At 49.1% G+C, this 11935-nt stretch overlaps 1 protein-coding gene across 1 annotated transcript; it reads left to right on the top strand.

Annotated features, from left to right (window-relative positions):
• The first annotated feature begins 2842 nt into the window (after positions 1-2842).
• LOC123399894 (respiratory burst oxidase homolog protein B-like) lies at positions 2843-6136 on the top strand. The gene has a single exon (XM_045094275.1). It carries the CDS (start codon positions 3154-3156, stop codon positions 5929-5931), a length of 2778 nt encoding a protein of 925 aa, XP_044950210.1. The 5' UTR covers positions 2843-3153; the 3' UTR covers positions 5932-6136.
• Positions 6137-11935: the final 5799 nt, after the last annotated feature.

An 11935-nucleotide genomic window follows, 5' to 3' on the forward strand; every position in this document is an offset into this window, starting at 1 on the left:
TTTTTATTGGTCGGCTTTGCGGGGTCTGCTCTTTGCGCCGCTGCATCCCGCATATCTTCAGCCCGCAAATATCAAATACAACATAATTCAACAATCGAAAACAAACTGAATTATTCGAATCAAACATAATACAATAATCATCTGCATTACAAATAATTATTCAAATAACGGTAGCAAACTTAAATAGTGCAAGACAAAACTTGTCATGAATACAAATACAAATGAATACAAAAATAAGTCACTGTCTAGCCCTTTGCCAATGGTGCTCAATGAGATCTTTGTGAAGTTGAAAGTGAGTGTCTGCATTTTCAATCTTCTTATATGTCTGAAGAAAAGCTCTAATGCGGTTTGGGTCTCTAGCTGGTTTGACACGGCTACCCACATTGTCGTAAAAGAATTCTAAGTTTAATCCTCTCTCATCTTCAAGAATCATATTGTGCAGGATAACACAACATGTCATGATGTTCTTCAAGGTTTTCTTATCCCAAAAACGAGCAGGACCACGGACAATGGCAAACCTTGATTGCAAAACACCGAATGTTCTTTCAATGTCTTTGCGGGCTGCCTCTTGCACCCTTGCAAATTCACATTGTTTTTTTGTTTTGGGTTCTTTGATGCTCTTGACAAATGTGCACCAAGGAGGGTATATACCATCTGCAAGATAGTACCCCTTTGTGTATTCATGCCCATTGATAGTGTAGTTGCAAGCAGGAGCATCACCACTAGCAAGCCTAGCAAAGAAATGAGACCGTCACGACACATTGATATCATTGAGGGTGCCCGACATACCAAAAAAGCAATGCCAAATCCATAAATCCTCGAATGCTACGGCCTCTAGCACAATTGTTGCATCAAGAGACTTGCCACAATACATTCCTTGCCAAGCCTTGGGGCAATTTTTCCAATTCCAATGCATACAATCAATGCTACCTAGCATGCCACGCCAACCTCTCCTCTCATTAGATGTCATCAATTTCTTTGTGTCATCTTCATTGGGTGCCCGTATATACTCAGGACCAAAGACACGGATGGTCACTTTCGCAAATCTACGCACAGACTCAATTGTGCTATCTTCACCGATGCGAAGATACTCATCGGCATAGTCAGCCGAACGCCATATGCAATCACCCGCATAGCTGCGGAGATTTTTTTGATATGCACTAAATCCCTTTAAACCTGCGACATTCCTTCTTTGAGTAAAATGCCGGCAATTTGCCTCGCAAGCTTGAACAAGTTTCACAAAGAGGGATCGACGCATTCGGTACCTTCTCCGGAAGAGGTGCGGAGGATATGTAGGATTCTCCGCGAAATAGTCTTGGATCAACATCTCGTTCCCAAGATGGCGATTCCGAGGAATGCACAAACGCCCGACAGTCGATCCTCGCCTCCTCTTCCGGTGCTCGTCTTCATGCTCCTTCGCGGCAAGCGCCATGACTAATGTTTGCTCCCGAAAGTTCGCAAGCATGGTCTCAACATCCGAGTCGTCCGAATCGGACGAATCGGATAGTAAGAACTTCTCGCACGGGGTCAACTCCATCTTCTCACACAGCTTGCAAAAATCACAAAAAAGGGACTAACCGGTGGCGGGTGATCCCGAGTGGCGACGAGGGGATGTGCTCGACGGTGGTCGATCCCCGGCGGCGGCGGCGACGGCGGGGGGCGGCTCTTTTCGCCGGATCCGGAGGGGCGGTGCAGCGGCTCGCCTGCAGATATGGCCGGAATCGCCGGCGGCGGGCGGCCGCCCTCCCGCGCCCTGTCGCGTCGGCCGCCCCAGAGTGGCTGCCACCGCCCGCTCGTTTTTGGCGGTTGGCCACATCCCTTTTTTTGGAGAATATTCCCAGCATCTGGTTGACTCTATCCCTCCTCGCCCCAGATCCAAACGCATGACAACCACAGAAAAAAGTGGTTATCCCTGTCCCTGGGAGGATATCCCTCCAACCAAACACACCCTTAGTGTGGACCGAACTCGCCTCCGCTCTCTCTTTGTCGCCTTCCTCTCTCTCGCCGTCGAACCCTAGAAAAATCCCCCACCCGCGTCCGTTGTTAAAAGAAACCACATGTGGCATTGTTAATTCACAATCCCAACCTACAACGGGGCCACGTCAGCAGATCCTGGCCTAAAACGAGCTTAAGATCAAAAAATTCAAGATCAGACAATTCAGGATATGAAGTTCAGGGATTTCGATGTAAAGATTTATTTGTGTCCCGTCTGCAGCCACAAGGTTGATTTTAGACTTCACTCCTTCAAAAATTAATTGGGAGCGTACCAAAGCAAGACTTTGAATCCAAAAACCAATTAAAAATCGTTACTAACCACCCGGTATTTCCCGGTTACGGCGGTAGCTGAAAAATCGAAGTGCTCCACGAGCTTTTCTTTCCTTTTTTCTTTTGGAATCCAGAACCTTTGCCTCTAACAACTTGAACCATTCCTTTTCGTGCTACACCTACTGCACGACAACTCTTTGTCTCCAAACTAAAAGTTCCACGATTGCGCGTACCGATTTCTTCCATTTCCAGTAAATAAAAGGGGGGGGGGGGGGGGGGTTCTGCGCTGCTGTCGTTGTATGTAATGTATGCGCCAAAAAGCACAAAAGAATGGCTGGTTCTCGTCGCATCTATCGATCGCAATTAGGAACCGTGCCGTTCGCCGGTAACCATAGACTCGTTCCAGGCCCCTCGTGCGTACGTAACCGCGTGCATGCATGCGGCGCGGTCGCGGTCGCGGTCAAGCGACATTATCTGACCAACACGGTGGTGCTCCTACCGTCCTACGCCGCCCGCGGGAGGCCGTAGTAGGTGAGTCGAATTGCCTGCTTGAAAGCAAGGGTCGCCTCATTTTTTCGACATAAATTTCAGTTGAGACTTTGAGAGCCCACGCTGAAACAGTCCCTCCATCCCGGCTAGCTGAGTAGTATATTACGACGAGCTTCGTCCAACAGTTTGCTTAGCGCTGCTCCGGTGTGTGATCACTCGAGACACGACCGTCTCCACCACCTACTACCTGCGTCTAATTAAGACCAATCCTCCGGCCGCTAAATTCAACATTCGCGGCGCGCTCTGGCTGCGCATCTTGGGGGTTTCTCTTCTGCTGGCCGGTTGACTCTGCTGGGGGGCGAGCTCTAGGCTCTATCTAGCTGGAGCCGGCGGCCGGACATGCATAACTATGGGGGCGGCGGCGGAGGAGGAGGAGGAGCGGGGGACATCGTGGAGGCGGGCGGCGAGAGGGTCGTGCCGCACAGCGGGCCTCTGGTGGGGAAGCGCTCCGCCACGCGGAAGAGCGCGCGGTTCGCGGACTCCGTGTCCGCGCCGCTGCGGGCCGGCGCTGGCGGCCGCGGGAACCACCACCAGGACCACGACGACGACGACGACTACGTGGAGGTCACCCTCGACGTGCGGGACGACTCGGTGGCGGTGCACAGCGTCAAGCCGGCGGCCGGCGGCGAGGAGGACCCGGACGTCACGCTGCTGGCGCGCGCGCTCGAGACGCGCTCGTCCTCGTACGGCGGCAGGGCAGGCGGCCATGGCGGCGGCGTGCTCCGGAACGCGTCCACGCGGATCAAGCAGGTGTCGCAGGAGCTCCGCCGGATCGCGTCCGTCAAGCGCCGCCCCAGCCGCATCGACCGGTCCAAGTCCGCCGCCGCGCACGCGCTCAAGGGGCTCAAGTTCATCAGCAAGCCCGACGGCTGGCCCGCCGTCGAGAAGCGCTTCGACGAGCTCGCCGAGAACGGCGGCCTCCTCCACCGCTCCAAGTTCGGCAAGTGCATCGGGATGAAGGAGAACGCCTTCGCCGGCGAGCTCTTCGACGCGCTCGCCAGGCGCCGGGACATCTCCGGGGACAGCATCAGCAAGGCGGAGCTGCTCGAGTTCTGGGACCAGATCTCCGACACCAGCTTCGACAGCCGCCTGCAGACCTTCTTCGACATGGTGGACAAGGACGCCGACGGCAGGATCACAGAGGCGGAGGTCGGGGAGATCATCCGGCTCAGCGCGGCGGCCAACGACCTCAAAAAGATCACCGAGCGGATAGAGGAGTACGCCCGGCTCATCATGGAGGAGCTCGACCCCGACAACCTCGGCTACATCGAGCTCTACAACCTGGAGACGCTGCTGCTGCAGGCGCCGCCGACCCAGCCGTCGCGGGGCGGGACGACCAGCAGCCGTAACCTCAGCCAGATGCTCAGCCAGCACCTCAAGCCGACGACGGAGCCCAACCCGCTCCGCCGGTGGTACCGCCGCGCCAGCTACTTCCTGGAGGACAACTGGCGCCGCTGCTGGGTCATCATCCTGTGGTTCTCCATCTGCGCCGGTCTCTTCGCCTGGAAGTTCGTGCAGTACCGGCGGCGCGCCGTGTTCGAGGTGATGGGCTACTGCGTGTGCGTGGCCAAGGGCGGCGCCGAGACGCTCAAGTTCAACATGGCGCTCGTCCTCCTCCCGGTGTGCCGCAACACCATCACGTGGCTCCGCAACCGCACCGCCGCGGGGCGGGTCGTGCCGTTCGACGACAACCTCAACTTCCACAAGGTGATCGCCGCGGGGATCACCGTCGGCGCCGGGATGCACATCATCTCCCATTTGGCGTGCGACTTCCCGCGGCTGCTGCACGCCACCGAGGAGGAGTACGAGCCGATGAAGCCCTTCTTCGGCGACGTCCAGCCGCCCAACTACTGGTGGTTCGTCAAGGGCACGGAGGGGTGGACGGGGCTGGTGATGCTGGCGCTCATGGCCGTCGCCTTCACGCTCGCCACGCCGTGGTTCCGCCGCGGCAGGGTGCGCCTCCCGGGGCCGCTCAGCCGGCTCACCGGCTTCAACGCCTTCTGGTACACGCACCACCTCTTCATCATCGTCTACGCGCTGCTCATCGTCCACGGCCACTTCCTCTACCTCACCAAGAAGTGGCAGAAGAAGTCGACGTGGATGTACGTGGCGGCGCCGATGGTCCTGTACGCGTGCGAGCGGCTGGCGCGGGCGCTCCGGTCGAGCGTGCGGCCGGTGAAGATACTCAAGGTGGCCGTGTACCCCGGCAACGTGCTGTCGCTGCGCTTCTCCAAGCCCCAGGGGTTCAGGTGCAAGAGCGGGCAGTACATCTTCGTCAACTGCGCCGCCGTGTCGCCGTTCCAGTGGCACCCGTTCTCCATCACGTCGGCGCCGCACGACGACTACATCAGCGTCCACATCAGGACGCTCGGCGACTGGACCCGGGAGCTCAAGAGCGTCTTCTCCAAGGTTTGCAGGCCGCCGACGGACGGGAAGAGCGGGCTGCTCCGCGCGGAGTACGCGGGCGACGGCGGCGCCATGCCCAGCCCGAGCAGCTTCCCAACGGTGCTGATCGACGGGCCGTACGGCGCGCCGGCGCAGGACTACAAGCAGTACGACGTGGTGCTGCTGGTGGGGCTGGGCATCGGGGCCACGCCCATGATCTCCATCATCAAGGACATCATCAACAACATGAAGCGGCTCGACGGCGACATCGAGTCCGGCAGCCCCAGCGACAGGAGCGTGTCGGCGGCGTCGTTCCAGACCCGGCGGGCCTACTTCTACTGGGTGACGCGGGAGGAAGGCTCCTTCGACTGGTTCCGCGGCGTCATGGACGAGGTGGCCGAGAGCGACAAGAAGGGCATCATCGAGCTCCACAACTACTGCACCAGCGTGTACGAGGAAGGGGACGCCCGGTCGGCGCTCATCGCCATGCTCCAGTCCCTCAACCACGCCAAGCACGGCGTCGACGTCGTCTCCGGCACCCGCGTGAAGACGCACTTCGCCCGCCCGAACTGGCGCAAGGTGTACAAGGACATCGCCCTGAAGCACGCCGGGCAGCGAGTCGGAGTGTTCTACTGCGGCGCGCCGGTGCTGATCAAGGAGCTGCGCCAGCTTGCCCAAGATTTCTCGAGGAAGACGAGCACCAAATTCGAGTTCCACAAGGAGAATTTTTAATTTTTCAGGCAGGAGCCAGCCTAGTTACAAGAAGTTTCTCTTTGTTTGTCACAAGAAGAAGAAGTTCCTCTTTTTGCGAGGAAAAACTATGTTTAATTTATTAGTACATATATATATATACCAAGTTCTATAGATCAAAGTACCCCATGATACATGAGGTTAGCAAAATCAGAATTCAAATAGATCAAAGTACGAATTGTCAAGAGTTTCGTCGGGTTTTTGCCTAGAACAATAATCTAAATCCCTCCTGTATATATTCCCACGGAATAATAAGATTCGCAATCAAACAATAGTCTGCTAAATCTCACTCGTCAATTGAGACTTGGTTATGCCTCGCTCGACATTATATTTGTAAAATCTTGCATTGAGAGTTATGTTTTTTTCTTCCAATTCTTTCTTGCATTTTTAAAAAATGGACGTTTCTCTTCCTAATAATAAAGCGTCTAAGGCTTCTGTGGTCCGTCGTGGCTATTTTGCAGAAAACCCCCTGATATTTGCTGAAATAAACCCGCAGTCCTGTTTTAAGTCAGAAAAAACGAATCGTCTTTTGAATGTTTTAGAAAACCCCCTGATGTTTCAGGTAATCAACCCGCAGTCCGGATTTAAGTCAGAAAACAAACCGTTTTTTGCTTTTCTCAGAAAACTCCCTGATGTTTCAGGTAATTAACCCGCCCTTCGTTTTTAAGTCAGTCGAAACGTTTTTTTTTATTTTAACAAAAAAAACCCTGACTTTTCAGTTAATCAATCCACATTTTATCTAAAACAAAAATATTCATATCTTTTAAACCGTAACTCCGATTTTAATATGTTATATATGAAATTTGATTAAAAAAATATGTAGAATCTAAATAGGATGTTATTTTTAGCTGTTGAATACTTCTTAAATATTATTTTTGATGCAAACTTAATCTGTAGTGCACAATCCTTTTTTCTCTCTCTTTCTGACGATGATACGAATTGCAATAAACATCCATTAAATTAAAACCAAATTGAGAGGAAAGAAAACCATCGTTAACCACACATGCACATCTTTGGAAAACCTCATGGGGGAGAAACAACATATTTCTCATCTTATTCCGAGTGATTGTACAATCAAACATGTTTTCGTTATATGAGCACTAAGGTCATCGTCGGCAACACAAATGTGATGTCATGTGAAAATATATTACGTTCAGAGCGTTTGTTATTTTCTCTTCCGTTACAAAGCACGGGCTCTTTTGCTAGTATTACTTAAAAGGTAGTGGTATGGTCCACCAGCCCCGGCTCATGAGCTGTCAGATTGGCTGCAGCGAGTGAGCCAAGCAAGCTTTAACCATTGCATCACGAGTCTTGTTGCAGATTTTTTTTCATGGTTATTTTATTGGAAAAAGAATTATAACTCAAGGTTTTGTTGCAAAATTTTTTTGCAAGTGAGGGTTTGTTGCATAAACATACCGTAGCATAGGTTTGTTGTAAAACATAGATCCATTGTAAACAATTAACTGTAACATCACATATATTTCAAAGACATATTCCGTGTTGTAGTGGCGGGTTTGGTGAAGGAAGGTATGCACACCTTTACTTGGTCACGTCATATTGTGGAGGTGGCCGAGGCGGCCGCTGCGATCCCTAGGATGATGGTAAGTTCTTTTTCTTACTTAAAGCTTTACACTCAGACTCTACATAACTAAGATGCACACAACCAAACAATGTCATCTCTCACAAATAAAAAATAAACGAGATTGATAACTTCAATTCGTTTGGAATATAGCAATAGATGCGGACGACATGACTCGATTCTTGTATTTCTCATGAGTTAACTCAACTAACCAACCAGCTATCCTATGTACCATTTTCTTGATAAAATGAAAGCAAATAGGCTACTTAACTTGTCTCCTCTTCTACGTTTGCGCAAAAGTTAATGCATTACCCGATCTTTTCTGCACTTAAGTAGACTATTTTACCAACTCATCTAGAGTTGATGACACCGTGGTAATTTTGGCGAGCAAGGGGGATACTCCCCGGTCACTTTTGTGCGAATATCACGGTAACTTACATATCATAGACCCGATAACTTATATAACCAAGTCCTGATAACTTTGTCGTGGGGATGGGGGTTGATGAAATATCCTTCGAGTAACTTTGGTGTGAATAGCATGGTAACTCACACATCGGAGACCTGATAACTTTATGCAGCCCGGTCCTGGTACCTTTGGCGAAGAGAAGTGATGAAATATGCCCCCGATAAATTTTATGTGAATATCACGGTAACTCATGTTGAGGAACGTCGCATGGGAAACAAAAATTTTCCTACGCGCACGAAGACCTATCATGGTGATGTCCATCTACGAGAGGAGATTTGGATCTACGTACCCTTGTAGATCGCACAGCAGGAAGCGTTAAGAAACGCGGTTGATGTAGTGGAACGTCTTCACGTCCCTCGAACCGCCCCATGAACCGTCCCGCGATCCGTCCCACGATCCGTCCCGCGATCCGTCCCACGAACCGTCTCGCGATCCGTTGCATGAACCGTCTTGCGACCCGTCTCATGATCCGTTCCGATCTAGTGCCGAACGGACGGCACCTCCGCGTTCAGCACACGTACAGCTCGATGACGATCTCCACCTTCTTGATCCAGCAGCGTGACGGCGCACCGGTGGTGGTGATGATCTACTCCGACAGGGCTTCGCCTAAGCTCCGCAGAAATACGATCTAGAGGAAAACCTGTGTGGTATAGGGTCGAGCAGCATCTGGCAAAGTTGTGTCTCAAAAACCCTAAATACCTCTAGTATATATAGGAGGGAGGGAGGGGAGGAGGCAGCCTCAAACCCTCAAGGTTTGGCCGAAATTAGTGGTGAAGGAGTCCTACTCCAATCCTACATGGAGTAGGATTCAATCTTCTCACTTGGAAACTCTTTCCACCTTGTGTTTTTTCCTTCTCAAACATTATGGGCCTTAGTGGGAACTTATTCCAGCCCACTAGGGGCTAGTTTATCTCTTCCCATAGCCCATGAGACACCCCTCCCGATGGTCCCCGGCACCCCTCCCGGCACTCCCGGTACACTACCAATGAGCCCGAAACTTTTTCCGTGACCGAAACATGACTTCCTATATATCAATCTTTACCTCCAGACCATTCTGGAGCTCCTCGTGACGTCCTGGATCTCATCTGGGACTCCGAACAACTTTCGGTTACCAACACCTATAACTCAACTATACCAAAACGTCACCGAACCTTAAGTGTGCAGACCATGCGGGTTCGAGAACTATGTAGAGATGACCCGAGACACTCCTTGGTCAATATCCAATAGCGGGACCTGGATGCCCATATTGGATCCTACATATTCTCCGAAGATCTTATCGGTTGAACCTCGGTGTCAAGGATTCATATAATCCCGTATGTCATTCCCTTTGTCCTTCGGTATGTTACTTGCCCGAGATTTGATCGTCGGTATCCGCATACCTATTTCAATCTCGTCACCGGCAAGTCTGTTTACTCGTTCTGTAATACAAGATCCCATGACTTACACTTAGTCACATTGCTTGCAAGGCTTGTGTGTGATGTTGTATTACCGAGTGGGCCCCGAGATACCTCTCCGTCACACGGAGTGACAAATCCTAGTCTTGATCCATACTAACTCAACGGATACCTTCGGAGATACCTGTAGAGCACATTTATAGTCACCCAGTTACGTTGCGACGTTTGATGCACACAAGGTATTCCTTCGGTGCCAGTGAGTTATATGATCTCATGGTCATAGGAACAAATACTTGACACGCAGAAAACAATAGCAATAAAACGACACGATCGATATGCTACGTTCATAGTTTGGGTCTTGTCCATCACATGATTCTCCTAATGATGTGATCCCGTTATCAAGTGACAATACTTGCCTATGGCCAGGAAACCTTGACCATCTTTGATCAACGAACTAGTTAACTAGAGGCTCACTAGGGACAGTGTGTTGTCCATGTATCCACATATGTATTTGAGTTTCCAAACAATACAATTCTAGCATGGATAATAAACGATTATTACGAACAAGGAAATATAATAATAACTAATTTATTATTGCCTCTAGGGCATATTTCCAACAACTCATACATCGCTGACCTGATAACTTATGTACCTCGGTCTTGGTAAATTTGGCGATCGGATGGTGGGAGACACGTTGATGAAATACCCTCGGTTATTTTTTTGCGCAAATAACTTGACAACTCACACATCACAGACCTGATAACTTTTGGGATAAAAAGATGTTGGAAACAAATCTTGATGATAGCAGTTTACATACTTGTAGTTTTATAGCCTAAAAAATCATGCTAAAGGTGAGAATTGAACTCAAGACTTTAATATTAAGATCTTAACATACTAGCCAACTTACCCACTATTTGGATCTTCACAAGTTCAAATAAAATACTACTTTTTTGACCATTCTAGGTGAAGAAGTTGTTAAAATATCCCCCCGATAACTTCTGTGTAAATAAGATGATAACTTACGTACAATTAACCTGATAACTTACATAGAAACAAAGTGATAACTTTTCACCTTGGGCGAAAAGTTCTAGAAATATCCCCTGATAACCTAGTGCAAATATCATGGTAATTTAAAAACGAGACACCCAATAACTTACATACAACACATTGATAATTTTTTACCCATGGAAAAACGTTAATGAAACAAGCCCCGGTAACTTCTGTGTAAATAGCATGGTCAATTACGCATCGAGAACCTCACAACTTACGTTCAACCACCATATTAACTTTGACTTCAAGGAAAAAAACATTGAAATATAGCTCCCTCGATAACTTTCATGTAAATTTATGATAATTTTATGCGTCACAGACCTAATATCTTACGTTTAAACACCATGATATCTTTCATCCAATGTGTAGTGGTTTGGTCACGGCAGATGTCCTCGTGAAAGGACTTAAGGATGGAGCCATCGTACCTTGGTGGCGACCCAAAGGGGGTGAGCGAAAGCGAGACTCAGATTTACCCAGGTTCGGCCCCTTGTGAGGAGGTAAAAGCCTACGTCCTGCTTTGTGTTGATTGATGATGGTTTCGATTACAAGGAGGGCGTAACTCGCCTGACCTAGCTCTCGATTCTCTCTAACTCGCTTGACCTTTCCCCGGGACTCGCCTTTATATATAGGTCGAGGCCATAGGGTTTACAAAGTCCTGCTATCCCACACTTGGTAGTTTTCCTTATCTCTAAGTCGTCGTGCTCCCCACGACCAAGAGCTTCCTTGACATTCCGTCATCCGCACGGTCTTCTTGAACCGCCCGCAACTCCTGGGCCATTGGACACATCGCCAAAGGTGAGTCGCCCCGTTGGTGACCCGGCCCATTAAGGGCGGGTTACCCACAGGTAACATCCCCAACACAATGGGAAGATGTTTTTAAACATATCAACGGTAATTTCTATGTTAAATTACCATATTGTTCCATTTTTTAACCTTCTCGTATTGTAGTTACCAGCCTTATCATGGTATAGTTATCATGTTACTTATACTATATTAATCACACTGGTTATGCCAAAGTTAGCAAGACAAATTTTATTATTTTTTCTGATATGGCAGAAATAAGAAAGGTTCAAATAACATTCCTTATCTACAATAGGCAACAAAAAAATGTGGCTTATTTGGTTATTAGGCTTAATAACTATTGCATAGACCTAGGTTCAAGCAATTTTATTTTATTTTCATATTATGCAGCGAAAAACCAGATAAAACGAGTAGCAATTCATTACGGTTTTTGAGAGAAGGAAAAAATCAGCACAAGCGAGCATGACATTGATAGCGATGAGGTAGAATAGAATCGTGCGATCTGTCGCTAACTACCAGTCGACTGGAAGTTAGCATAGTCCAAAAATAAAATGCAAAATAGAAAAACATGTTGATTGGAACTTAGTTAAGTCTCCGTCGGCTGAGATCTGGCCACAACCATCAAACAACTATTTCTTTTTGGAGTGCAAGCCCATGCCAATTCAAATAATGCAATTTTTGAATGTTATCTAGTTG

This window comes from Hordeum vulgare, chromosome 5H (genome assembly GCF_904849725.1).
Source record: "Hordeum vulgare subsp. vulgare chromosome 5H, MorexV3_pseudomolecules_assembly, whole genome shotgun sequence".
NCBI lineage: Eukaryota > Viridiplantae > Streptophyta > Magnoliopsida > Poales > Poaceae > Hordeum > Hordeum vulgare.

Excerpts from the sequence above, each read along its gene's own strand:
- LOC123399894 (XM_045094275.1), top strand. The coding sequence starts at position 3,154 with ATGCATAACTATGGGGGCGGCGGCGGAGGAGGAGGAGGAGCGGGGGAC.